The 27,720-nt window shown below is 39.2% G+C and overlaps 1 protein-coding gene across 2 annotated transcripts; it reads left to right on the forward strand.

Moving 5' to 3' along the window:
- On the forward strand, positions 1-27,329 carry tie1 (tyrosine kinase with immunoglobulin-like and EGF-like domains 1). Of its 2 annotated transcripts, XM_015355424.2 has the most exons (23): positions 1-345; positions 6,196-6,480; positions 7,509-7,619; positions 7,971-8,126; positions 8,525-8,656; positions 10,004-10,144; positions 10,399-10,527; positions 10,789-10,934; positions 11,575-11,719; positions 12,287-12,445; positions 12,905-13,042; positions 13,514-13,798; positions 14,180-14,461; positions 15,186-15,379; positions 15,843-16,053; positions 16,232-16,342; positions 17,950-18,140; positions 18,721-18,834; positions 20,432-20,502; positions 21,873-21,913; positions 24,550-24,646; positions 24,761-24,860; positions 25,476-27,329. In XM_015355424.2, the coding sequence occupies exons 1-23, from the start codon at positions 243-245 to the stop codon at positions 25,545-25,547; spliced, it is 3,414 nt and encodes a 1,137-aa protein (XP_015210910.1). In that variant the 5' UTR covers positions 1-242; the 3' UTR covers positions 25,548-27,329. The 2 variants fall into 2 exon arrangements, with proteins under 2 accessions (XP_015210910.1, XP_015210911.1); XM_015355425.2 differs by lacking the exon at positions 13,514-13,798.
- Positions 27,330-27,720: the final 391 nt, after the last annotated feature.

Genomic DNA, 27,720 nt, shown 5'->3' on the forward strand with positions numbered 1-27,720 from the left:
CGAAGAATCTTCTCCGGGAATCATCAGAAAACAGAAAAGTCAAGCTGCTGCGGCGGCAACGGATTTTCCTCTCTTTTCTAACCTTAAACCACCGTTTCTACAATTGGAATGAACTTCAAAGGTCCGTGAAGGAGGCACAGGCGCTCCGAGAAACCGCAAAGCGAAGGAAAATGTACAATACACGCTTGGGATTGACAGACTCGATTCAGATCTCCCTATCTGGAAAACTCTGACAGGATCCCATGAAAGTACAAAACTCTTACCAATTGCAAAGGATTACAAGTTCTCTAGGATCTCCAACGATGATACTCTACCTGTGCTTTTTATGTCTCATCTCAGTAACGGGTAAGGTGTTCATTATTATTGTTGTTGTTGTTCTTGTTCTTATTGTGGGGAACAACCACAACGATTTTAAAGAATTAAGTACTATCCCCTTTTCCTACCACACCACCCGCTGCCCCCAATTTTTAATTCTGCGTTACGGAATGTGTGCAAGGTTGAGAAGTTTTACACATATACACAAATTCAGTCTCAGATTAAAATACATAGCCGAGTTTACGATGATTGGGGTTGTCACTTTTATTGGCCGGTAACCTCAGAGCAAAAATCATAATAATCTGCGATAGTTCTATTGCCTTGAATAAAGGCGCCCGCTAAGTAATTTTTTTCGATAGTATAAAATACGAAATAATGTACATTTATATATAAATATATTTTGCATTTGGAGTTTTTAACACTGTTCTGGATTCATAGATCAATTGCACTGATTTTTTGTCTTACAGTATAGCTTTTTAGATTCCAAAACAGTTTAATTTGGGGGAAAATTTATCAGTGACCAAATACTAGATTTAGTCCATTTGGATCTCATTGTGAAAGCTCTCTGACTTTTTCTCTTCTCACTTCGCTAGTGTTTGACTTAAAACTTTAACCTGGTAGATGTACCTGGTAATATCAATCTCCTTTTAATTTCAATTTCCTATATCTTTCTAACATCTTTTCATTTGAGAAATATTCCGTTTTATAAGCTGATTTTCTCTCTTTGTGTTTACTGCGCGTTGCGTGGAGTTTGAAGTAATTCAATTCTTGTATTTTATTCTTTCCATAATAACTGCTTATCGGGGTATTATATGGCAGTTTAATTCAGAATTGAGGGGTGTCCTCGATACACTGGGAAACCTATCCTTACTTCCGGTGATTGTGACATGTGTTTTCCAGTTTACCATTTGCTGAGAGCTTCTGAATATTTGGGAAGAGTCTCACTGCATCACATTTCTTGAGTGTGCCTTAGACTTTCATTTAATTTAGGGTTATTTAAAGTGCAGGAGAAAGTGGAGTGTTAGAATAATATTTTCCAGACTCAAGGAGGTGGAAAAAGTGTTCTTGGGGAGTAAAAGAATAGGCATCATGCTTTACTCTCAACCCCCTTATCTCAGCAGGCTGGCAGCAGAATGCAGGTGTGGGACAGTTAGCAATAATGGTCACTGAACACAGTTCAGTGGCAGATACTTGCATCTTAAATCATGGTTGTCTCAGCCTGATTCCTGACAGACCTAGGCTACAGCTCTGCTGCTTCAAGTCTTTGAAATGACTTTCAGATGTCTCAGATGAGAGAAGCCAACGAACACTGACAGAGAGGTTAAATAAGAGAATGCCCCTTTATCACAAAACCATGGGAAGCATCTGATGACTGTAGAAGAACGTGATTCTTTTTCATCACCTGATGGAAAAGAGTCACTTTCTTCATAGTACTTCAATTCATTAGCCCATGAAAATTCCGTATGTAATACTTCGCTAGAACTGCTCTTTGTAAACTAAAAGGAAAAATAAAAATTAAAACTAAACTTCTATTTATTCCCACTGTCTTGCTCAGCGATACTTGCAGAAACACAAGGTTCTGCGTACAATGTTTCGTGCACTGTTTGGTTGTAAATGCCCTGCTCTCCATTCCCCCTGTCCAAAAACAATGGCTTGTAATATGGAATGGATTAATACTCTTGAAGGTCTAGCACAAAGGAGCCTCACTCTCTCTGCTAAGTCTGTGGTATTTTTCCTCCTTGCAAAGACATGCGAGCTTGGTGAAAGCTGTGTGTCTGAATTGTCTTTGTTTGTGTGTGTCCTGCAATCCACTGGCGTCCCATCCCGGATGTAGTCCTGCCTTGTGCTTGTGTTTCCAGAATAAGCTTAGATTGCTGTAACCTTACCAGCAGTAAGCGTTGTTTGGGGAATAGGATGGTATTGCAGTGTCTCCTTCTTTCATACAGTGTTCTTCACACTGCTTTTGAAGAGATAACAAGAATGGTTTAATATAAACACCTTTTACAGTATATTAAACTATTAAAATAAAGCCATTTAAACTTACTATAATGAAATTTGATATACTGATATACAGTTGCTCTGTATGGAGTGCTTCAAAATATTTTTTATAGGCCTACTGTTGAATGGTGAAATTAAAAAACATAATATTAAAATATTTATGCAGCCTTAAACCATCTTTGAATATTAAGACTTAGCGTGATGATGGGGTTCTTAGGACTGCTGTCTCATAATTGCAGGGTTTTGATTCTGGTTTGGATGTATGTGTAGTCAAGGTTATTCTCTCCACCCAAAGCCACACTGTTAGGTGGTAAATTGACTGTTCCAGAAGGAGCAGGACTGAGGCTTTTTCATTGTTAACCTGCCCTGTTTAGAGTAACTCTGCTGCAATGCTGGCCTCAATTTACTGCAACTGGGGTAAGGCTCTGGGGTTGTATTAATAACAGTAATTAAATGTCAGAATTTTAGGTATGATACTTATTTTGACCACTTAAGTGTGTGACTTCAATTTAGTTATTAAATTTCATCATGTGTGGCTTCTAAGGAGGTTTTATGTCTACTTGGTTTCCATAGAGCATCTTTAAAGGTTGGGGTTAAGCTTTGCCTTTACAGCTGCTTTTGTTTTTAGAACAGAGTTGGCTACTTTTTCTCCAGAAAATAATATGGATATATAAGTATTTAGATTGCTTCATTCCTTAACCTCTCTCAGCAGAGGTGGAAATATAGGTGGTGGTGTGAAGTGTGAAGTGTGCATGTAGCTTCTGTGGGTTCTTGCTGAAGCTTCCTGGTTTGTCCAACATTTGCTCTGTGCTTCCAAGATACAGCAGCTCCAGAGTTTCATGGCCCTAACCAGAATAATGGATGGATGAAATTGCTGAATTTTGTTTTGCTTAATCTGATAAAAAATTAAAACAACAGCATTGCACTTCTAAATGAATATGTGTTTACAATAAATTTGGCAACACATCTACAAGAGGGCTACAGATTTATACATTATTAAAACAACCAGTAATTTAATAGTTTATACCCTTACTAATGATTAATTGCACAGTTACTAGAGTGCTGTCCGGATTTATTCACATCCCTGATTAAATAAGTACTAAAACCTCATCTAGCAGAATGAATTAAGGATTGTATGGCTTGTCTCTCTTGTAATATTCCAATTATGTTATACTGTAATCAGAGTAGCACTGTGCAGTTACTGTATACAGTATTTGTCATTAATAATTAATTCCATAAAACAAGAGGTCACAGTTATTTACACTTCTATGTATTTCTTTAAATAAAAATTGAACAAAAACAAATCTGGAATAACATTCTGCTCTATCTATAAAGGCCACCAAAGGTTTGTCTCCCTGGGGTATAAAAGGAGGTGGAAAACATTCAGTAGTAGCATAAAACATCATGGTCAGAGAACTCTTCAAAGAGTGTTGGCAAAATGGTCATTAACCTCCACCAGTTGGGGGGTGGCTATAAAAAAGTACCACTTTGCACTACAGGGTCCATTTTCAGGAATTTAAGGCTACTGGTAAGTATCCACCCTGCGAGGAAGAGAATGCACATATATCTTGCTTCCACAGGATGTGAAACAAGCGGTTTAAGAGGCGGCTGGAAGAAGCCTGATTTTGAAGGGGGGTCAATAAAAAGACTCAAACTCATAAAACATCACTTGAATGACAATTGAAACAATATCATGAGATATGATGAAATGAAAAGTAAGCTTTGAGACAACACTCATGCCCGCTGTGAAATATTGTGTATTTTGGGTGGGGAGTATTATGTTTTGGGGTTGTTTTGCATCTGTGGGTCCTTGAGCCCACAGATGTTAAGATGGGGGAAATCATAAACTCCAGCACGTAACAGGACATTTTGGCCAGACACTTGTTTTTTCTGTCAAGTGCTCAAGCTTGGCTGAAAATGAACATTCCAGCAAGACAATGATCCAAAGCACACATACAGATTGACACAAAAATGATTAACTACACACAAAATAAATGTGCTTCACTGTCCATCTCAATCACTAGACCTCTACTTAATTGAACTTTTGTGATCGTAACTCAAAACAGCAGTTCACTAACGGAAACCAACCAGTCTGAAGGACTTCTGCGTTCTGATTCTGAGTGGAGGAATGTTCATAAATTTCCCCTGTGAGGTTCCAGAACCTCATAGCACACTACACGAGGCATCCAGTCAGTGTAATCCCTTCCAGAGGAGGATGTATGGAATACTGCCTGCAGCACTGTGAATAAATGTGACCCTGAACTGTAATTATTTGTGACAAATACAGCTCTGAGCAATACTATTAAGATTATTGTATAACACATTTAGAATTATTTAAGCAAGAAACTTTCCCCACTCTGTAAATCTTCCCGTTATTTGACGTTTAAGGCTCCTGTTTCATCAGAAGAACAGCCTGAATAAATTTTTAGGGAACTGTATTTGCTTTATAACTACATAATTAATGACTTCTTTACTGTTAACAACTGTTTATTTTGCACGGAAAGCATATGACTTACACCTCCGACCTCCAAAAGTACTACCTAAAATTGTTATTGTGCTATTAGAGAAAGAAAATGGTTTTGGACTAATTAATTCAAGTGCAAATTTATAGCTTCATTAATGCTTCAGTCACTTGTGTGATCATGTATCATTATGTATCATCAAATTATGTTACAATTTCCAGCATTTCATTGTAGAATATACTGAAGCTTTTTATTTTAAAACACAAGAATCAGGCATAGGGGTGCAGTGGATGGCATTGCTGGTTCGCAGAGCTGGGACCCTGAGTTTCGTTCTTGACCAGGAAGACCTGGGGTGGGATCTGCGTGGAGTTTGCATGTTCTCCCCATGTTCGCACAGGTTTCCTCCCACAGTCCAAAAACATGCTAATTGGCTTTTGGGAAAATAGGCCTTGTTTTGAGGGAATGTGTGTCTGTGTCTGCCCTGCAATGGATTTTTGTTCTGTTCAAGGGTGTTTCCCACCCTATGCCTCTTGCTTGCTATTACTCCGGCTACCTAGCCACCCTAAATTGGATGAAACAATTAAAAATCATGAGATGGATGGATAGTGCAGCGATTGTACTAGTCTTTTCCTGGGAATGACAAAAATATCACTAACCACTTCAACTGAAATGAGGGCTAATTGTTTTTGCAAATGGATAGAATCTGAAACACTTTCTTAAGGTCACTATTTACAGGGTGATTATCCAGCTAATTATATATTTCAAATTCAGGATTGAACACATAAAATTCAGGACAATTTTATAGTTTTACTTTGTTGCTAAGGACAAATGTAAGAAAAATGCATTGACAATCCTAGTTACCTGGACATCAGGTAACACCATTTTATATTGTCAGTGACTTCACGTTTAGAAATAAAGACAGACACTCATACAAGCAAAAAAATACAATTATCTCAACATTCAATCTACCTTCATCTCTGATTCCGGACAGAACGTTTTTTGAGATTTTGTGGTATCCTAGCAACATTTTATAGTTAAGGTAGAAACAAAGAAATAGATTAAACACAGTTCTTAACTGTGAATTAAGCAGAACACGTAGAAGCAGTTCTTACCAAATTAAGTGAGGTGAGTCAGTAACCAGACATGGTTAGATATAGACGTATAGTATCAAAGTCTATGAATACAGGCCCTGGTGAAGAAGTCCAGTCTCGGCTGGCAAACAGTAAGTTGGGTTGCTTTTCACTAATGTTAGATAACATGGTACTAATAGTACAGTACATTGAGTAAATACACACTCATTACAGTAAATCTGAAGTGTAATTTATGTACCTGCATTTTTAGTTTTTTTGTAACACTGCATCAAAAGTATATGGTGGCTACCTCTGGACACACAGTCATACCTTTTCTGTGTGGCTCACAGGTGCAGTCCTGGATATAACGATGATCTCCAATTCTGAGGCCCTCTCTGCTAAAGACTTCTTCATGACCTGTGTGTCGGGGAAGCGGGACTCTCTGAACCTGCAGATCAGGAAGGATAACAACATCATCAAGTTGGCAAATCAGCCCCGTTTCAGTGTGACCAGAACCAATGACCAGGAGGTTAGAGCCACTGGATTCAGACAAATTGAGTACCAGGGCATCTTTTACTGCACTGGCACCGGGGACTCAGAGCATACAGAAGTGATGCTCATCAATAACTACGGAGGTAAAGACTTTTTCTGCTGACTTATTATATAATGGAAACAGATCAATTTATGGCAATGCAATGTATGAATTGATAATTCTAATCAGCTTTCTTTTCCGTATATGGTCTGAACAGACTAAATTGTTGTTGTGCTAGTCATATTTTATATGTGATAATAAGGCTTCCTGCTTTACCTTACTGAGATACAGAATATGTAAGATTTGAAGTGTACGGTAGAATATTTTATATTTTCTTCATAAAAGTAAAAATAAACATTTCCCAGTCTTTGGCAAAACGCAGACTCCTCCTGAACAGGACACTAGTCTCTTATAGGTTAACACCCTGTTAACGCCAATACCCACTGAATCCAGCTCAAAGCAGCAACAGCAGTTTTTGCACTGAAGACTTGAACTCAATAGACACTACAGTTTTGCGTCCTTGTAGCTTAATCTCATTAGATCTCTCAGAAACTATGCAACGCAGGGTTTAGTATTGTGTGGGAGACCTTCAAGGACATACACGTTACTACTGTAAGTGGCATTAGTGGACCAGTAGGTGACACTCTGTTCTCTAGAACAATGCCCAAGTATGATGATCGGGGCCACTCCACGGTATAAGGTGGTTGGGATACTAGGAGATGTTCACGCTGTTGTTCAAATTAAATTCTACTTTAGGCTTGCACAATCTGGCCTCCCGAAGTTTCCCCTTAATTCAGTTAGTGAAAAATATCTCATGTGTCCACCTAAAGAGCTGTTCAGTATGCTAGTGTGTAGCTAAATCTAAATGCTTTGCAAACTTTTGGGTTAAAAACCATTGTATAAGTGCAAGTAATCATTACTGTGGTAACAGCTCCAGAATCATAACCATTATTCCGTGCTGCCGGCTGAAATAAATTTTGTTTACATTATTAAAAGAAAATAGGCAGAAGCCATAACTGTCTTTTACTCATGTTTAATTTTAGGAAATTTGGATTGCCTTACAGGTATCAGGTACAAGTATCTGATGTCTTCTTATTTCTAACTTCTCTTGTTTTGTGCATTTCAATCCAGCACAATTCATACCAAAAGGCCTCACAATTACTGTGAATAAAGATGAGACAGTGCAGCTGCCTGTGAAGGCTGTCATCGACCGTAAAACAGACATCATGTGGAAATTTAATGGTAAGAAAGGTGGAGAGATGTTAAAGAACTGTTAACTGGTTTCTTGCATTATTATGTAAACAAGGGTGTTCATGGAGTAAACATATATTTCCCTTTTCTACCAGGAAATCTACTTAATTTCATACAGAGGAGCAGGAATCCAATACAAAATACATGTTTAATTTTAAGTATCTTGCAAACTGTACTTGATCCCACCAGGTGGCAATATAATCAAAACAAAAAGTCTGAACAGAGTACTGAAAGTATACAACGCACATGAACTGTGTCAGACCAAGTGCTTGTAAAGAACTGGATGCAAGAAGTTGAGAACCCCGCGATTTATCTTTTAATTTTTTAATATGCTCTTTGCAGGAAATTACTACCATATAACACACTCAGCAGACATCACCAATGGTACAGCAGTTCTCAAATTGGATGAAGTGAAACTGAGCGATAGTGGGGTCTATAGTGCCTGCTATATGGGAGACAGCCCACTCTCCAGTGTCTATTTCAGACTCATTGTCAGAGGTAAAGTTGTGATTTTGCTTTGCCTGTTTTCCCACATGCAGAAATTTACTTTGTGCTTCTTTTATACTGTAATATAACAGCAGATGATTATGAGTCATGACACTCCTCAGTCACTGGCGTCTCTACAATCCTCCAGGAGAATCAGTGGTCTCCTTACTTTTTTTTATTCCATACAAGTATTCAGTCACTTATTTGTAGGAATAATTGGCTTAATTTGTGCTTGAAGAGATAAAAAGCCTAAAGAAGACTGGGGAGCTTCAAAATCAGGAGCAGAGGCAATGTACTAATGTACTTACATCACCCTGAGTGTGAAAAAATAACTGGATATAAATTTAAATATAAATAGTCTGGAAGCAGACTATTTCAGCCACACTGACATGTCTTTTGTTGAACATCAGCTTGTGCAGAGAATAAGTGGGGCCCTGAATGTGACCAGGACTGTCCTGAGTGTCTAAATGGGGGTATCTGTCATGACAAGGAAGGCGACTGCATCTGTCCTCCAGGATTTATGGGGACACGCTGTGAGACAGGTAGGCACAGAGGCAATGCCTTATTATTCCAAGAGACAAGTCTATGTGTCAGCTCATCAAAAACAACCAACTGGATACTCTCTAACACTAGGCTGGTCTCATTACAAAGCTGTGTTCTAGGGCTTTTTCAGCAGTGATCCTCTTTATTGCAGATTTATGCTGAGCTACTTTATTTCCTGTCATTTTTAAGCAATTCCATTCACACTGGAAATTAAACATCACCCTATTAGGCTGCAGGCACTGCTGAGCAGCGCTGAAGCAAACTGTCAGGCCGAAACCCAACCACAGGACTTTGTGCGTCTCCGAAGGACTCCAGAGAGCCGAGGAGGCATCTATGCTGAGGCGACTCAGAGGAGACAGACAAGCAGGTGGCTGTCAGTAATAGGAATGATTTGTCCACACCAGACCACCAGTGCTTGTGGTAGACTAGAGGCACGTAGAGCTAGTGCTATTATGGCTCTAGGGAGCTCAATGTCAGAGCGTCTGTCTAGCAGAGAAACAAGCTTTAAATAGACAGATCAATCAGGAGCTTGATTGTTAGATTGGCTGACTGATTGATAAATCAAAGGTATAGAGAAGTGGCCCCAGTGTGTTCTCACGGGGTCTGAGGACAGGCAAGTGACAGTGGGAATGTCCTATGTTGCTGTGAGAACTGCTCCCAGCCCAGGTGTGACACATCCTTGTTGTTTGAGCACCTTTTCGACTAGACACAGTCCCAGATATCAGTATGTATGTCCATCATCGACAGCAATGACCTCCTCACATTGAACTAATGGCAGATCTAATCTGTAATATGAGGCTGCTTTCGAAGTACATGAACTTGACAAGTGATGCTCCAGAAGTACTAAATAGGAAATAAATGTTGAATCTGATAGTGTGATGGTTATTTCAGATCTTTATTTCCCCATTACTGGAGTATAATGTGTAATAAAACAGTAATGTTTTAAAAACACACTTGTTTCCTGACTTCATCCTCAAAGTCCTTGAGTCTACAACTTCCACAGAACAAATATTATCACAAAATTAAAATGTGCATTTATAGTAACTAAATAAAAATTGAATTTTTAATCTTTGACTTACTGCAAACTGACCTCCCTCAGACTCGGTCTCCTGGGATCCAAGCTGATGAGATGAAATACAGAAGAAAGGCTATTTGCCATGTCCTTAGCTAACGTAAAAAGCAATTAAAAAACACTACATGCACTTCACAGCTAGCATAACCAAAATACAATATGGTTTTCTGTTTCATTTCCGATGGGGGGAATGATTTGGTGATTGAAAATTACTTTCTTTACGGTTTTCCACTTTTCTTGTTAATCTGCCCTGTCCTACCTGTTCGTACCCTAGCCTGCCGTGAGGGAAGGTATGGGCGAAACTGTCAGCAGGCGTGCAATGCAGAGAGGGGATGCAAGGGCCTGACCTTCTGCCAGCCAGACCCCTACGGCTGCTCCTGTGCCAGTGGGTGGCAGGGTCCAAAGTGTAACACAGGTGGGTGGCCTTGGAGGACATGTCACAGCTCTGCAACATGATAAAAACATCCTTTACCTTCACGTAAGCCAAAGGAGATACAGTACATTGGATGAGATCACTCATATCTTGCATAGGCAGTTTCCATTGTACAAGACCTGATGATGATCCACTTGCGGGAAGTTGGTTGAGTATTATCAGATTGGGTCTTATTTTAGTATATGGAGGTCCTGTATAAGGATTTTCTCCTAAACACATCTGGTTTTGCCTTGCAGCCTGTGATGAGGACTACTATGGCGCTGGCTGTCAGCTGAGATGCAACTGCAAGAATGGAGGGACCTGCAATCGATTCAGTGGCTGCCAGTGTCCCACAGGGTGGCGAGGGCAACATTGTGACAAGTCAGGTGAAGATCGCCCCATGTTCTCTTTGGAGGTCTACCTGTTGAAGAGCAACAAAGTGGATGGTTATTAAAATGATCATTAAAAAAAATATGGAGGAATGGTCATTTTCATTTTAAAAGAATGTAATGTGAGAATTTGGGGAATTTAATCCTATTAGCTGTTAAAACCTTTCTTTTGCATGAAGCTCTTTTCTTCATAAAGCTGGTCTCAAAATGACTCCAGATGAAACAAAGATGTTTTTGTCTGTTTGTGATTTATGTCAGATCACGCACCCCAGATTTTGGACCTTATGAGCAACTTGGATTGGAACATGAACTCCAGTCCAAAGATCACCTGCTCAGCCACTGGGAACCCCCTGCCAAGCCACAGCAGCATTGAGCTACGTAAGCTGGATGGCACCATCCTGAAGGTGAGGGTAGGAACGGCACCAAGATCCCAGGGAATTAAAAAATCTTAGCATTTCACCTTGGAAGTATTCTGAAATGTTAATCCAGGGACGTGCTTCAGGACACAAGTGGAAACGAAGCAGGAGAGAATTTTCACTAAAATTAGAAAATGCTTCTTTACACAAAGGGTTGTTGGTGCCTAGAACATACTGCACGACAGTGTTGTTAGAGCTAATTTCCTGGGATCCTTTAAGAAAGGTGTGGATAAAATCTTATGATCTGTAAGCTACTGGCAACCAAATGAGGGAGAATGGATAAACAGCCTTGTGTCATTTGTAATAATTAGTGATGTATTATAAATGTTGATCCAAGACATCTTACATACAAAAATTAGAATGGTTCAACGTAAGTTAATGAACTGAGAGTAGCAATACCACTTTATAGAAGGATCTCATCAGAATTCAGAAGCTAGGATCACTAGTACCTATTGAGTACTAGAATCGGAAACATTTAGGAAATACAGATTGCTGCTGCGTGTAGTGTTGCTGGACCAGTAGGTGTCCCTGTTCATTTTTATTTAAATAAGAGACCTTAAATGGATAAGTGTTTGCAAACCTGTGCCCAGGGCAAAACAAAGAAGTCTTTTTTTTTCCTGCAACCAAGGCCACCCGCACCACTATGGATTCTGACAAGAGCACAGCGCTCTTTGAGATTCCTCGGCTCAGTAAGGACCATGGGGGGCTCTGGGAGTGTCGAGTCTCCACAAACGGGGGCCAGGACTCCCGCAAGTTCAACCTGACCGTGAAAGGTGAGACTGTAGGATATTTCCCTTGAAGGTTTGAGTGGATCTTGTTGGGGAATTTGTGGAACTTTGTGAAACACTCCCACCTGAAGAGCCATTTGTCATTTAACATGTTTCAGGCTCTGCAGTGCCTTACAGGACCCCTAGTTTCTGTTGCAGGACCAGTAATGATGACATCACCTCAAATCTGCAAAACACTTCATAAATCACAGGCGTTGCTGTTTGGTTAGAGAGATCCCTGGCTGAATAATCCCAACCCTGCAGCGTGCCAATTGCACATTGCCACTGGGGAATCCCAGCTACAGTCAGCTCATTGACAAGTCCCAGACTCTAATGGATGATGTAGGACCGTAGTACCCTGCCTGCACTCTGAGTGAGCCGCTCAAGAGCCAGTTACAACACTCTTGCCTCATCTTTTCTGAAATTCTGCAAATCGTTTCCCAAACCATTTTTAAGGATTTAAACTGCTTTTTGATTCTCATTTTCCTTAAGTGAAAAATGTAAACTCCTTTGTAAAAATATGTGAGGTTGATGCATGTGACACATGATAAGAAAAAATGTGATTTTTGTCAGAGCCACCCTGCCCTTTGACTCCACCAAAACTTCTGGAGAGGAGAAGCAAACAGCTGATTCTGCAGCCTGTGGATGCCTTCAAAGGAGATGGTCCTATCATTTCCACCAAGATCCTTTACAAACCAATGGAAAGTGAGGCCCTCTGGTCCTCCATCATTGGTGAGTGAGTTACCAGGTTAAGAGTCTTACTGCCAAAGATTGAGACACATCTCAATTATACTTGATGGAAATTGGAAAGTGAATGCTTCAAAAAAGAAGCATTATATCTGGAAACTGTATATCCCTTCTCTAATATACAGTTTCTGAGTCTTAAATGCAGTTATGCAGCCTAGGCTATCATAACGTTCTGTACGTTGGGAAATAAAATAGAAGTTAATTCAGATGGATGGTGACCTTTTCAGAATCTAATAGATCAGGGTTAGTAATTTCCTGGAATTTTACATCCATGACATTATATGGGTTTTGGATGAGTACAGATTGAGGCAAAATGCTACGAAGGAATCAATTGCAAATTCAAGCCTAAAGGTGAGTGAGGATTTTAAAGTCAGGAAGGCTGTTGATTGTTCATTTGCACAAGACATTCAGCTATTAATGATCTTAACCCAATCCATCTCTTAGTTGAAAGCCGTGAGCCCATCACATTGATGAACCTGAAGCCCTCCACCAGATATCAAGTTCGAGTCCAGCTTACTCGTCCTGGGGAGCAAGGTGAGGGCACTGAAGGACCTGAGGCCATTGTGGAAACGGACTGTCCAGGTAAATGCCTGCATTAACTCTTTGTCTCTTGTTTGGATGCATGGATGGATGGAGTCAGACCTCAGAGTGACTCAATGATGCAATGTCTGCAAATATCTCCCTGCTTTTTTTCTGTTTGGTTTCTAGAGTGGGCCATCATATAAAATTCCATCCCTCTTGGCTGTGTTTAGGCACAAGAGGAAAAGTAGTGGCCAGAGCTTCCCAAACCTGGTTTTGGCCACCCCAGTTTCTCTTTGAAAAACCTTGACAGTTTCAACTTTTTGACAAGTATTTAGAGGGCCTTAAAATCACCAATGGTTGCAAGCTGCAAAAGGTTGGAATAATGCAATTGCCACAGCTAATTGTTTTCAGTTCAGGGTAGGCTTACATTACAGTTCTCAGCTAGAATGAGAACCAGAAGACACTGGCGTTCCATGGCCAGGTGTGGGAAAGCCCAGGAATCGTGCCTGACTGAGTGTTCTGTGTCATCAGAGCCCACGCTGAGCCCGGTGATTGATTTCATCTCGGTGGAAGGTCGTAACGTGACAGTGCGGTGGGTTTTGCCTGGGAACCCCGGTATGGCCAGTGGCTATTTAGCGATACTCTACGGACCCTCCCAGGAGAAGCTGTGGCAAGAGACCACCTCGCTCAATGTGCTCTCCACCACATTCCACAACCTGGAGTACCACCGCGACTACCAAGTGGTTGTCACGCTGGTCAACTGTGGCAGTTGGGGGCCGCCTTCCAAGCCGTTACCCTTCCGAGTCAACAGCCAGGGTAATTGTCCCTTTTTAGAGAAGGTCTCAATTCCTCATGCACCCAAACATAGGTACAGGTCTACACAAACAGGTGTGAAGACCGCGGAGATGTTTCAAACTGTTTTGTTTTCTACTTTGTGCACTGTAACACCTGAACATACTGGATGAGCCCCTAAAACTCTGGCGGAGATAGTGCTTTCTGAAAAATAGATTATTTTCTTAATAATGCAACCGAGTTATCAAAAACCAATGTGATGAAAGTAGAGCGAATGAAACTCCAAAATGTATCAAACAATAAAAAACCTGCACAGAAGCTGTTCAGCCTAGTTGCTTCAGCTATCAGAAAATCATGTGATTGGGTGATATGATAACTCAGGGAGCTGGTTTGTCATCTCTGCAGGACCATCCTCCCCAAGAAATGTCCAGGCGGAAATCCTCCCCGCCAACACTGTCCGGCTGAAGTGGGAGCCCCCCCTGGATCCCAACGGTGGCATTGTCAAGTACATCATCGAGTATCAGCTGGCGGGTAAGAGCCAGTGGGTGGACATCGACGATGGCAACAAGACCACCCAGGACATCAGAGCTCTCAATGGCAGTACCCTCTACCAGTTCCGGGTCCGCGCTGTCTCCAAGGTCCCGGGTCAGTGGAGCAAATTTGTCAGTGTCTGGACACAGGGGGATGGTAAGTGTTTTATACTGGAGACTGGGTAAACACAAGAGGCTGGAGATGGGCAGAGAGAACTGTTCGTGGCAGATCTGAGTGGAAACTGTTGCAGTTCCTTTATATGCTGTATATTAGTTCAGTTAAGAGTTAATATATATATAGTGATACTTATAAATCTAAAAACTGCATGAAACTTGCTCTTAACTACTGTGATCCGTTAGAGAACAGACTGTTTCAGTAAATTATTTTTTTTGTTTTCCTCTCATCAAATAACAGAACCTCCCTGTATAAAGGCTATCTCAATTGCCTGTTTGAGGATAAAGTATTAAAGTTTTTCATACGGAGATTATTTTTTCAAAAGAGACAGAGGACAGTACTATTAGACCAGGCTATGTGCAGTTTATACAGAAATAATTTAGCAAACAGGTTTTTTTTTTACATTAGCCCCAGTGGAACCAGACTACCTCTGTTGGTAGAGTATGAGACTCATAATCTCAGGGTAGTAGGTTCGTGTCTCACATTGGATGCCAGGTCCTCCATTTTGGAGGTTGGGCACAAGGCTAACAATCCTGTTCCATAAAAAGCTACAGTCAATGTTACGGAAACAGCAACAGGATGTTGTTGCCCCTATATATGTAACGGGCAAACATCCATCCATCCAATGGAACCAAATCAGAGAATCTGTTGGACACTTTGTTCGCAGTGGTGATCTCTGTCTGACTACCTGCTCCTGTCTTCACAGGTCCGCCCAGTTTCACCCCAACGACACAGGAAGTTGGAGCTCGGCCAGTGGTGGAAGGTTACCAGCTGCTCCTGGCTGTGGTGGGCTCGGTGTCCGTCACTTGCATGACAATTCTTCTGGCCTTACTGGGGCTCTTCTGCATCCGCAAGAACCTCTTACATCGGCGCAGGACCTTCACCTATCAGTCAGGGTCGGTAAGTGTCACTTAAGCTTTCCAGACCACACGAGGGGAAAGAAGGGACAGGTAGATTCGTCAGACCTGCTACAATCTCACTGTACTGTGAATTTCACACTTCACAATGGCACTTCCTTGTTAAAAGTTTTATTCTTAACACTCTGCATTGTGAACTGATTTATTCTACTTTCCGTTATGGTGTTCAGTTTAAAATTTTGACATGGTGTACAAACGTATAGAACCACAATTTTGATTATTACTGCAGAATAATATAAGTATTATTTGCTGTACTAGAACATGAAAGAGCATGATTTCTAAACTAGATCCTCATATCCAACGCTGAAGTACTTAGGAACATTTTCCGCTTTCCTAGATTGTGCACATTCTTCTTACAGCTGCACTCACCGGCTTTGAAACACGACAGAGCAACCTGGATGCCAGTGTGTAACCCTCTTTGAGATATCTGGTTTTTCACCACACAGGGCGAGGAGACTATCCTCCAGTTTAATTCGGGAACCCTGACGCTAACCCGCAGACCCAAGCCACAACCAGAACCCTTGTCATATCCCATCTTAGAGTGGGAGGACATCAAATTTGAGGATGTCATTGGGGAGGGCAACTTCGGACAGGTCATAAAGGCCATGGTCAAAAAGGATGGTAACAAAATGAGTGCTGCGGTCAAGATGCTGAAAGGTCAGTATGTAGGAAAATCTAAACATTTTCATTGCTGCTTTTGTCTTTGCGCAACATAAGTCCAGAATCTTGTATTTTTTGAAAGAGCCAGGTGTAATAAAAATACTGAACTGAAATTGTATTTTGCTGTTTCCACCATTTCCTTATCTCTGCATACTTTTACACCCCCCACCAACAGAATTTGCCTCTGAAAATGACCACAGGGACTTTGCTGGAGAGCTGGAGGTTCTTTGTAAGCTGGGTCACCACCCTAACATCATCAACCTGATAGGAGCCTGTGAAAACAGAGGTGAGTTCGGCTACCTGAGGTCTAAACTGCCACCAAGCAGACGAGGTGCGTGCTGCCACTGCATTTTCTTACATATTCATATCACTGCACAGCATCAGAAATGAAATGATAGGCGGGTGAAGCACAGAGATGATTACATGATGCTTATCCCTCTGAAAAACAAAAACCAAAAATAGAATATATTAAACACCCATCCAGTTCCTAACCATATAGTGTTGTGGGGGAGGAAGACATAAAGCAATATATCCCCTGGACAAGATGCCAGTCCATTACAAGAAACAAACAGACACAAACCAGATACATACACACAGTCACATCAGGACCAAATTTCCGACAAGCCATTTAACCTAGTAGTAGGTTTTTGGACTGTGGGAGCAAACTGGAGCACCCAGGGGAAAGCCATACAAACACAGGGAGAACATACAAACTCCACCCAGATGTGGAGTTGAACCCAGGGCTAGGATAATCACTGCACCACCAAGACACTACGTATTAAACATGATATCTTATAAGCTAAATATTTTCCATTTGGTCTGTGGTATATATTAGTACCACGCCTTGCAATATCCTCTTGCTTTAAAAAAACATTTGGAGGAACTATCAAAGTATTCTTACATGTATTGTCAATTGAGCACAAATAAGTAGGAATCCTCAGTGTGAAACTTGGAAGATCTGAAAAACATCAACCTATTTTTCTTTTCTTCAAAAGACACCGTACATGTTAATACGATAAGTATCTTGTTTCTCTTTTAAAAGATCTCTTTTTAAAAGATAACACTTTTTTTAAAGATGTGCTAATACATTCTGTTTATCTAATGAAAAAATATTTAGTAAGACAGAATGAACAAACTAAGATTGGGAGATTAGAGAGTTTAGAGAATGCTCTAAAAAATTAAAAATAAAAAGGTTATTTTTCTATTGATTTTTAAATCTGCAGTAGCCAGTGTGTCTTATCTAGTGACAAGTGTCATGCTGAAATGGCTATGTGTCTTGAACTGATTAGGTTAAAACACCAAAGTTTTAAAAGTAGAAAGTAAAAGACGTATTGTGACTCTTTTGCAAAACAGCCAGCTGAAACACACTTTTCTCTCTTATTGTTTTTGCATCACCTTTTTACCTTAAAACAAGCATTAAATAGTCATCTAATAAGCAAACATTTTATGTTATGACACTTTAAAACCCTTTGGGTGTTTTTGCAGTATACAGTATATACTGTATACCCACACCTGAAGAAGGCTCAACGGCCAAAACATTGTGTTTTCTTTCTGCTCTTTTCAGCATGGAATAAACCTATTACTTGTTCCTTTGCAGTATATGTATATATTTCCAAATCAGCTTTCTTTTGCCAAAACATGTTATTGTGCATCTTACACAATTTCCAGGGAAGCAGCGTCAACTAAAAATTGTTTCAGTCATTTGCAAATAACACCTCAACTGAAAAAGATTCCCAAAAGAGGTCACAACTTACAGTTTTTCAAAAAAGACTCCCAAAGTTCTTTAAGACATGAAAACGTTACCAAAAACGCTTAGCTCCCAGCCCATTTTGGTATACTTTCCAAAGTGTTGAGGTGTTTTACTGCTTTGCTGATTGACTACTTCATCCCCAGGGTACCTGTACATTGCGATAGAATACGCCCCCTATGGGAACTTGCTGGACTTCCTGAGGAAGAGCAGGGTCCTGGAGACAGACCCTGCCTTTGCCAAAGAGCATGGCACCGCCTCCACCCTCACCTCCCAGCAGCTCCTGCAGTTTGCTGTCGACGTGGCAACCGGCATGCACTACCTCAGCGAGAAGCAGGTCAATACTGCACACACTCATGCTTGTAAACTTGAGTTTTGTGTCTTACACCACAATATATGCGTAGCACTTTAAAATGTAAATATAATGTGGATTCAATTAACAACAGAGTAGAGAAAATTCTTGGCACATAAGAAAGGATAATCATTTAGTCCACTGGTTCTTGTTATGTTTGTGTACACTAAGTGATTCTATCAGCATCAGACCAAGACTTGACATGTTAGAGATTCACTGAATCAAGCTGTTTTCATAAATCTCATAATAATAATAATAATAATAATAATAATAATAATAATAATAATAATAATAATAATAATCAGCAGCATAGGTACTTTTTTTGAATATGTAATTTTAGCATAATCTGTATAACTTAATTAAAGTTTCATCAATACAGGAAAAATATCAGATGTATTCTGATATTATATCAATTAGCATATAAATTATATACAAATATAATTTATAATATAAAGACAAGCATAATTATACAAATTTAGAAATGATTTGTATTAAACTAGTAAACATTAAAATTATATTATATGTGTTGTTGTTGTTTTTTATCCTGACTCTCTGCTTTCTACAGTTCATTCACAGGGATCTAGCAGCAAGGAATGTCCTTGTAGGTGAAAATCTGACAGCTAAAATTGCAGACTTTGGACTATCCAGAGGGGAGGAAGTTTACGTGAAGAAGACCATGGTGAGTATTTTGACTCTCGTTGGATGGGAGTACCAGAGCAATAGAACTGAAAGAGCTGGTGATGTACAGTACAGGCCAGACATGCATAATCAGGCACTGGCTGAAGCCAGTGAGCTACCAGACTGAGTGGGGAACCCACAGGGGCTCTTTTCATGCACCACAAAACCTCTAGAGAAAAGAGATGTGAAACCAGATTATGCTCACAAAGCAAAGAAAAAACAAGAACTGATTATTATTATTATTATTCAGAAGAAAATGATATAAAATAGGGTTAAGTTGTTGGATTGAATGACCGATCACTTTTCTCCAAATAGCATTCACAGTTTGGTCTTTGTTTTGTGTCCTGTGGTTTTTTCACAGATGTAAGCCATGCTACCCTGTGGTTTCTGTGCCTTTTATAACAATGAGACAAGGTGTCTTGTGGTTTGAGCAGACTAGCAACTGTGTTACCTGCTTGTCTGGACAGTTTTCACAGGTGTCTGCTCACATGACCAGACTAAAAAGAGCTTTCTTACATTGTAAAAATGTAACTGATTATGTTCTTACATAGTGTATTACATTACATTTAAAGTTATTAATTGATAACATTTTAAACGTACAAAACATTCTGTATGAAACACAGATACTTCACCTGATTAATTATGTAATTGTGATCAAAAACAATTTAACAATTAAAGAAGCCAGCAGCCATATTACCCTACTGCTCTAAACTGGCTATCCCCTGAAGCTAAGCAGGGTTGAGCCTGGTCAGTATCTGGATGAGAGACCTCCTGGGAAGCTATGGTTGCAGCTGGGATTGGTGTTAGTGGGACCAGTGGGGGGCGCTCACCCTGTGATCTGTGTGGGTCCTAATGCCCCGGTATAGTGGCGGGGACACTATACTGTAGTGGGAGCTGTCTTTCGGATGAGACATTAAACCGAGGTCCTGACTCTCAGGGGTCATTAAAGATCTTCGGGTATTTCTCGATAAGAGTGTGTCCGGGCCAAATTTTTCCACTCGGCCTTTACCGTGGCCTCCAAATTGTCCCCATGTATGATTGGCCCTGTGATGGACTGTCGCCCCATCCAGGGTGTACCTGCCTTGAGCTCGTTGCTTGTCGGGTAAGCTCTGGCTTCCCGCGACACCGTATGGTATAAAGCGGTTTGGTGAATGACATGACAATTTAAAGGACAGTTTGTGCCAAAGCATTACAATTACATGGATTTCAAAGGCACAGCATTTGAATAATTTCCATAAAGTCACTGGGTGTATACAACAGCATTTATCTGCCATTGCCCTAACATGTATCATTTAAGAGTGAACTGTAACACATAAAAGTAATTAGACTGTTAGGTTTAATTGAATTCAAAGTAAACCTATAATCTGAAATACATTGGCCAAGAAAAAAACATAAAGGAAACCCATAAACTGGAAGCACATGAATTCAGGTTGTGTCACAATCATTACTCATCAATCATTAATCATCAGTCAGAAGTGTAACAAAACACATGCTTTTCTGAATTAGAAAATGTAATAGGTTACACCAGTATAAGAAATAAAGAACTGTTTTTAATAGTTGACAATGGAAGCTATAATACCTGTTACATTGTTTTCCAGGGTAGATTACCAGTACGATGGATGGCAATTGAGTCATTAAACTACAGTGTCTACACAACAAAGAGTGATGTGTAAGTACTTCTGTGAATGTGAGGGTTCATCAGTGACTCTGAATTACTGGCTAAACACCAGTTTTTTCAAATCAAAGAGAAATCTGTATGTATTCAAAAATAAACCAAAGCATCTTATATGATGAATATAAGTGAACATCAAAGATTGTAGATTGGAAGCAGCATGTTTAAAATTAGATCTTATTTGATTACTTTATTGTAACAACGTACAAATAATGTTGCGAAACGGAAAGTGTGTTCTCCTTTCATACTAATTTAGCATTTATTATAGTGTTTCAAAATGTTGCGAAACGGAAAGTGTGTTCTCCTTTCATACTAATTTAGCATTTATTATAGTGTTTCAAAATGCATTCATATTCAAAGTATGGTATTGCTCAGATATAGGGAAATATGTATGAGAGCAAAGAAAACCAATATTGTGTGGCTTTTCTTCTCTTTTTTAATGTTGGTCATAGATTTATCTCTATTTAAGATCCTAACGCGAACTTATATAAACAACAGTTGCAGCCCCAGAACATTTCTTTAATCAGGTGGACAATCTGTAATCTGGTCACTGTGATCTAAGTATCACAAACTAGTAGTGAGCCTAAGCTGAATCTGACTGTGTTGTTTATAGTCCTGGCAACTCAGAGACTCGAAGATATTAAATCTCCTCACGCAAAACACCCTTATGGGCCTCCTGCTGTCTCTACTGATAAATGTCTGCTGAAAGACAGATAACATAAACCAGGAAGCAGGCAAAAAGTGACTGCCGCAGCCAGCTAGTTGAGAAGAAGGTGCTATTTATACTTGTAACTTTCTGTTCTAAAACATTAAAAACAACGGAAGTGGAAAACACTCCCAGAGACTAGACTTGCACTTCTTTATCTTTTTGGGCAAAATAAACCCCTCTTGTTTACTTGTCTGGCCACTGAATCCATAAAGGTTGTCTTGTACAGCACATGACTAAAGTTCTCTATTTAAAGACTAATATTATCTTTTCTGCCAAAAGCAAAAAAAAGACAAATTTAGTCACCCAAAAACTATTTTATGGTCAAATCAGATGGCTATAATAGATATATTATATTGTGGTTCCTTTATTTGCTGTATATAACCAGCAACCTTTAGCATCAGATGACACAGTAGCTAGCCAGTGCTCAATAAGTGATTTTCGGAAGAAACTAGAGCATCAAAGTCAGAAAACGTTAAAACTGTGACATAGAAATATTTAGCCTTCTAGGATTTTAGATCTCTGAGATGTTGTACCACCATAAAACAATAAAACAGAAAGCAGTTCACTTAGTAATGAAATCTGCTTGTCATGTGTACAAAGTATTAATTAAATTAAGTAATCACTGGCAGTATGTAATATTTTGTAATCCTCTCTTCAGCTGGTCTTTTGGAGTGCTTCTATGGGAGATTGTCAGTTTAGGTAAGTCATTTCTTCGTTTCTCTCCAAAAATAATAAAATAGCACTTATGAACTTGCAATAATTGAAATACACACAGCAATTATAATTAACAGCAAGTGAAAGCATTATCCTTCAACTTAAAAAAAAGTTGACCCTATCCTATCCTATCCTTCAACAGGTGCTATGTCAAATAGAAACCACGTAAGGTCATCTCTAATCCTCACACTATTGTGTTTTCTAAACATGCATTAACATATTTTTTATCAAGGAAAATGAATGCTGAAATTAAAGTCTAAACCAACTATACTGTGTGTGGAAGGCAATTTCTTTTTTTTTAACTGGGAACCTGAAAATGCTAAATTAATTTTGAAATGTTTAATATCAACTGTTTGGTGAGTGGATCACATATGGGAAAAGATCCTGAATTTTGTATATAGCAAGAAGTTTAGAACCAGGGATGTGTTTTCTAACAGCCACTTTCGAAAAGGTTGTACATTTCCATAGAAAAAATATATGCCATCAAGTCAGATGAAACTTTTAGTAAAAAACTTTTAGTTAATTCCCTCAAAACCCACCAACTTCTCTTGAAATTATACTTCTCTGTTTCTGTCACAACAGCACTTTTGGTGTATCTGAGTGTTCTATCACAACTTGGGTATTGTTCAAGCAGTAAATTCAGTGAAAGGGCCTCATCTGAGAATTCGTGAATAAAGGGAACCAGTACTAATTTTTATAGCTGTGCTAAACAAAGTGAAACTATTCAATATGTACAACTAGTTCCAAATTTAGTCTTACCCTTGATACAATAGACAGTACATTTAGTACCTCCTGCATCAATAAATACAAATATTAAAACTTCATTGGCTGTATGGAATATTGCAATATGACATTTTCCAAACCTATTGTTTCTAAATACAACATAAAAATATATTAATTCCCTATAAATCTAAACAAAAAATACTGAAAATGTAATACTTCTGTGTGGTCATTGGGTTGTTTCTCAAAGCGTCTGGAAGAAATCACCCTGAAGGCCAGTTGAGTAAGAGGATTTCACAAAGAGGCAATCAAGTCAGTATCATTAATCATTGTGAGGAAAGCAAATTGTCAGACAGTTTAAGAATGAAAGGTTATAAAACTCCACAGGCTTGGTAAGAGCTATAAAAAATCACAAAAAGGTGAAGATCCAAGTTTTCCACCTTCAAGAAGTTCAAGTTGAGTTCCTACAGTCAAGTTGAATTGAACAGTGGCTACCCCACTGGAAAATAGGTCATAAAGCATGACCCTAAAGCATGTCATAAAGCATGGTCTGAGAAGTGGATAGGGGAGGCCAATACACACCCAAGATCAACTGGGAATTTTCAACAAACCCTGGCATTTTCAGAATAACACTTAAATTTGAGGCTGACCTCATACAGTAAATCTGCTTTCTGTGACAGAATTCCTTAGCAACAGAGAAAGAAAAGACACAAGTTTGCAGAATAGCAGTGAACTGCCAAATGGCATTACATGATGTGGTTGAATGACACACAAAAACTGGACACAACATTTTTGGAAGTCCCAGCAGCAGTAAGATTAGCATATACAGTTGAAGCTGATGTTGAAAAGGAATGAAATCCTTTCTGTGAGGGAACCCACTGTGAAAGTAGGTCTGTTTTACTTCCACTGGTTCTGTTGCCCTAGAACTGAGGGACAAATGGATTCTAAATTTTTTCAGGATATTGTATCCAAAAATGTGGTTCCCTCTGCTAAGAAAACCAAGCTTGGTTTCTAGTAGGATAACAACAAAGAGCATACCTCCATGGTTAAGAGACTTTAAATCAATGTTTTTCATTGAATCTATTCATATTCAAAATTATTCACAATGGGGAGTTAGAGAGACTCTGCACAGAGAAATGGACAAACATTTTGATTGAGAAATGCCTGATCCTGTTAAAAGGCTACAGGAACTACTTTCACTGTTTTTGCATTATCCAGTTTTTCAGATTTTTCTCTACTTATGCCACAAAAATGAAGGAAACAAGTACAGGTTAAAGGGGAACTCCAGTCCCAATTTCTCAGACCGGTTATTTAATTGATGGTATCGCAAAAGTTTGCATATCCTGAATTAAGTACAAAATCATGAACTCAATATATAGTTGCCATGTTGTCGCCAACCCCTGGTCTCGTCATGGGGAAGAGCAAGAGTTCGGGTGAATTGCAATGTGAAGTGGCCCTTCCTGCTCACTAGTTATACCAAAATATAAAAATAGCATTGCAGTTCCCATTTGAAAAGTAAAACAAAGAAGAATAAGGAATACTGTAAATATTCAGATGTAGTGCCCTCTTTGGGTGTGGAGGGGAATGAGAGAAAGAGCAGAAATACAAGACATATGGGTGTGGAGAACAAAAGAAACATCTATAATGATTGCTTTTAAGTGAATATAAATTATATGATTGGCAATGTTCACTTTTACACAAAATACAAAATCCAGTATTTAGAATTTGGAGATTCTTTGATTTCTTTCAGATCACTTTCCTTCTATATTCCAGATTTCTATCATTGCCAACATTTCTTTTCTGCCATTAGTCTTTGTTTGAATGAATGCGTTTTTCAAAACCCTAACCTCTGTGGTTGCAGTGCCAGAAATAATGGAAGTGTGGTGTTGGTGCTTTTCCAGGTGGAACTCCTTACTGTGGAATGACCTGCGCAGAGCTCTATGAGAAGTTACCGCAGGGATATAGGATGGAGAAACCCAGGAACTGTGATGATGAGGTGTACGTAGTAATTCAAGCTGAAGCTCACTGTACAGATTCACTTAGTTCACTAGTCATTAACGTCAGCTTGCATGAATATTTCCTGAAAGAAATTAGATGTCTTTGTGGTTGCAGGTATGAGATGATGAGACAGTGCTGGAGGGACCGACCGTACGAGCGACCCACCTTTGCTCAGATTTCTGTACAGCTCAACCGAATGCAGGAAGCCAGAAAGGTCTGACTCGTTCCTTAATTTGTTTACTGTACATACGAAGGGATTTGTGGCTTGTGAAATATGAGCAGGTTGTATTTGCCACAGCACCAATAAAGTTCAAAGCTAAAGTACAGAGAACCTTTGCAGTAACGGCAATAAACTTCAGAATCTGGAGTAGATTGTTTAGTTTATCTGTATGGCCAAAAGGCTCTGTTGTTTTCTAGTATCCAAGACCAGACGCAATCAGTTTTTATCTCTCTGCAACTCATGCACAATTGTCAAAACGTTCCACATGTTGTGTTTGCACATTTATTTCTGAAGATAAGAGATTGTCGTTGTAATAAACAAAGTGGCCAAGTAACTTCATCTGATGACAGAAATGTTCAAATAGTCTAGGTACAAATAGTGAATTTGTATGCCATTTTTCATCTTATAATAATTCAAAGTTGATACAGAAACATATCCTCTTTGGTTAGGCTTTATAATACATGACTATATATATATAAGTGTATCACATTTTTCAAGCAGTTTAAAAAAGTGCTGATAAGCAACATTCAGTAACTGACATTTTTGCAAATGGGCTGTTATTCTTCATGCCTAGAATACTCACTCCTTTCATTGCTTGTTTCCACTCAGGCCTACGTGAACATGGCTCTGTTTGAGAACTTCACCTATGCTGGAATAGATGCCACTGCCGAGGAAGCATGACATAATCTTAGCCCTCTTTCCAGATGCTGGTAGGTTTTGTAGCCGTCCAGCATGAAACCTGAGAAGGAAATTGCACTGCAGCTCAACTGCCAAACCTCTGGAATTAAGACTCCTTATAAACCACAAGGACACTTTGGTAAAACAGTGAGAGGACACTGAAAGCAGGGAAAAATGCCTTTTTGACTTTAAAATCCATGACATGGACTTCTCAAGAGTGGCTCTACAGAGAAATCTGAAACCAGTTTGAGTTTGACTGTGCTTCGTTTTTGCCTCTAATGAAGAAGAGGTGCAAAAGTGACATCTCTACACTCACCGGGCTCTCAGTTACTAATCCGTTGTGTTAACAAGGTAGCACACACCAGTAGTACAGTCTGGGAATCACCCAGAGTTGTTACATAGCCTTAGCCTTAATCTGTCATCACACTCTCGAATCTATTGTCTAAAATCATGTTAACTTTTCTGATGAACATGTGTCTTTAACCAACAGCCAGGAGAAATGAAATGACAGTCGACACACAAACAGCAGGATTTCTCCTGAGAACATTGTTAGGCCTGAAAGGAAGCAGTATTAAACATTTGCTCAGAGGTGACATCTGTCCGTTTCATAGCATTTTGGCCACTAACAGGGTTATCATAGTGCATTTCTGTTCAGTGATGCCCTGTAGTGTAGAGCTACATTAAATCCACGGAGAACCTCACCGCTGAGCCCCTCTGTTATGGGATTGTCTTTATTTTGGTAATTTCAACTTTGAGCCTGGTCTGCTCTTTGTGTTTACAGGCTTCTTATCAAGTGACAGTATGGAAAAAATGACTTTGGACAAATCTTTTGTCTAATCTTTTGAAAACACAGAAGAGCGAACAGTAGTGTGGAGCATTCTGAACTCTTAACTAGAACTGGTTGCCTTGTGGATCCAAATCACAGGAGAGACACTGCTATTGTACCGTTGAGCATGATACTTTACCCTGTTGTTCCAGTACAATACCCAGCTGTATAAATGAGTTCAAATCCAAGTCTCATTGGACGAAAGCATCTGAAAAAATAAATTGTAAGATAGATGAGAATTTAATAGTTTTTGCTCTTAAATTAGTCCAGATATACAGTTAAGAAAAACAGTAGACTATTCAGATTTAAACTGAATTTTCAGAATTTTCTGAATGTCAGAAGGGCTCTCTTGGGCCCACAGAGGCCCAAGCACGTTTCATCAGGAACTCTTTCTCCTTAATGATTTTCAGGCTCGGAAAAGCTTGTTACTAAGGCCAATTAAATCAATATCTGATTCATCTGGAGTAAGTCTTTAAGAGTGAAGGGAATGAAAATCAGAAGCCCCTGTGATGCTCTGTGATTTTGCATCTCTGTTCTAAAGGGAAAGCAGGAAGAATAAAAATGATCACTTGGTTATTTGGGCATGTTTGTAAAGGCTTTGAGACTTAGCACTTAAAATTAAATGGTATGTTGAGTTCATAATTACCTTGTATATTACTGGTGTTGTTTATGCTCTTAATTATTACATATAACACTTTTCTGTACTCTAACAAAGTGACCAATACCTACTGTGCAGATTCCTCAGAACATCTACTGTATTTTATTTTTGTAGCATCAGACTTTTAACATTGAAGCTTTTAGATGTCTGTTAAACAGGCTGTTTTGTTTCTGAAACCAGATTGTCATACGCTTTAAATATATTTTCACTGAATTATACAATTTTGTCTGTAATGTATGTCTATGTTCATAAATAAAACATCTCTGTGATGACTGGACTCATCACAAGGAAGGAAACAAAACTCTGACATTACCAATGAATGAAGCAGCAGTTTTATCCTTCTGATATCAAGTGAGTGCATTATAAAGATGTAACTAGGATAGTCTTGCTTATCTCTTATGTTTGTTGTTTCATATCCTAGATTTTGTAGATGAAGTGCTTAATAATCTTCTTGTGTGCCTCTGGACCTCAGTCACAGAAGCCCGTCTTGTTAATGAAAGGGAAAATTCTCGGAGAAAATGTAATTAAAACAGTAAAACACAGTGGTTCATATAGAATTGAAGGAGAGGATTTCAGAAGTATTTAGATAGTACTACATTGAAGTCTACATATGGCCTATATTTATATGCACTATTTTTCTATAGGAGCAAGTAAAAGTTTATTCCATGTTGAAAAGAGAAGAAAAGAAACAC

The sequence above is a fragment of the Lepisosteus oculatus genome, chromosome 9 (assembly GCF_040954835.1).
Source record: "Lepisosteus oculatus isolate fLepOcu1 chromosome 9, fLepOcu1.hap2, whole genome shotgun sequence".
In the NCBI taxonomy this organism is placed as follows: Eukaryota; Metazoa; Chordata; class Actinopteri; order Semionotiformes; family Lepisosteidae; genus Lepisosteus; species Lepisosteus oculatus.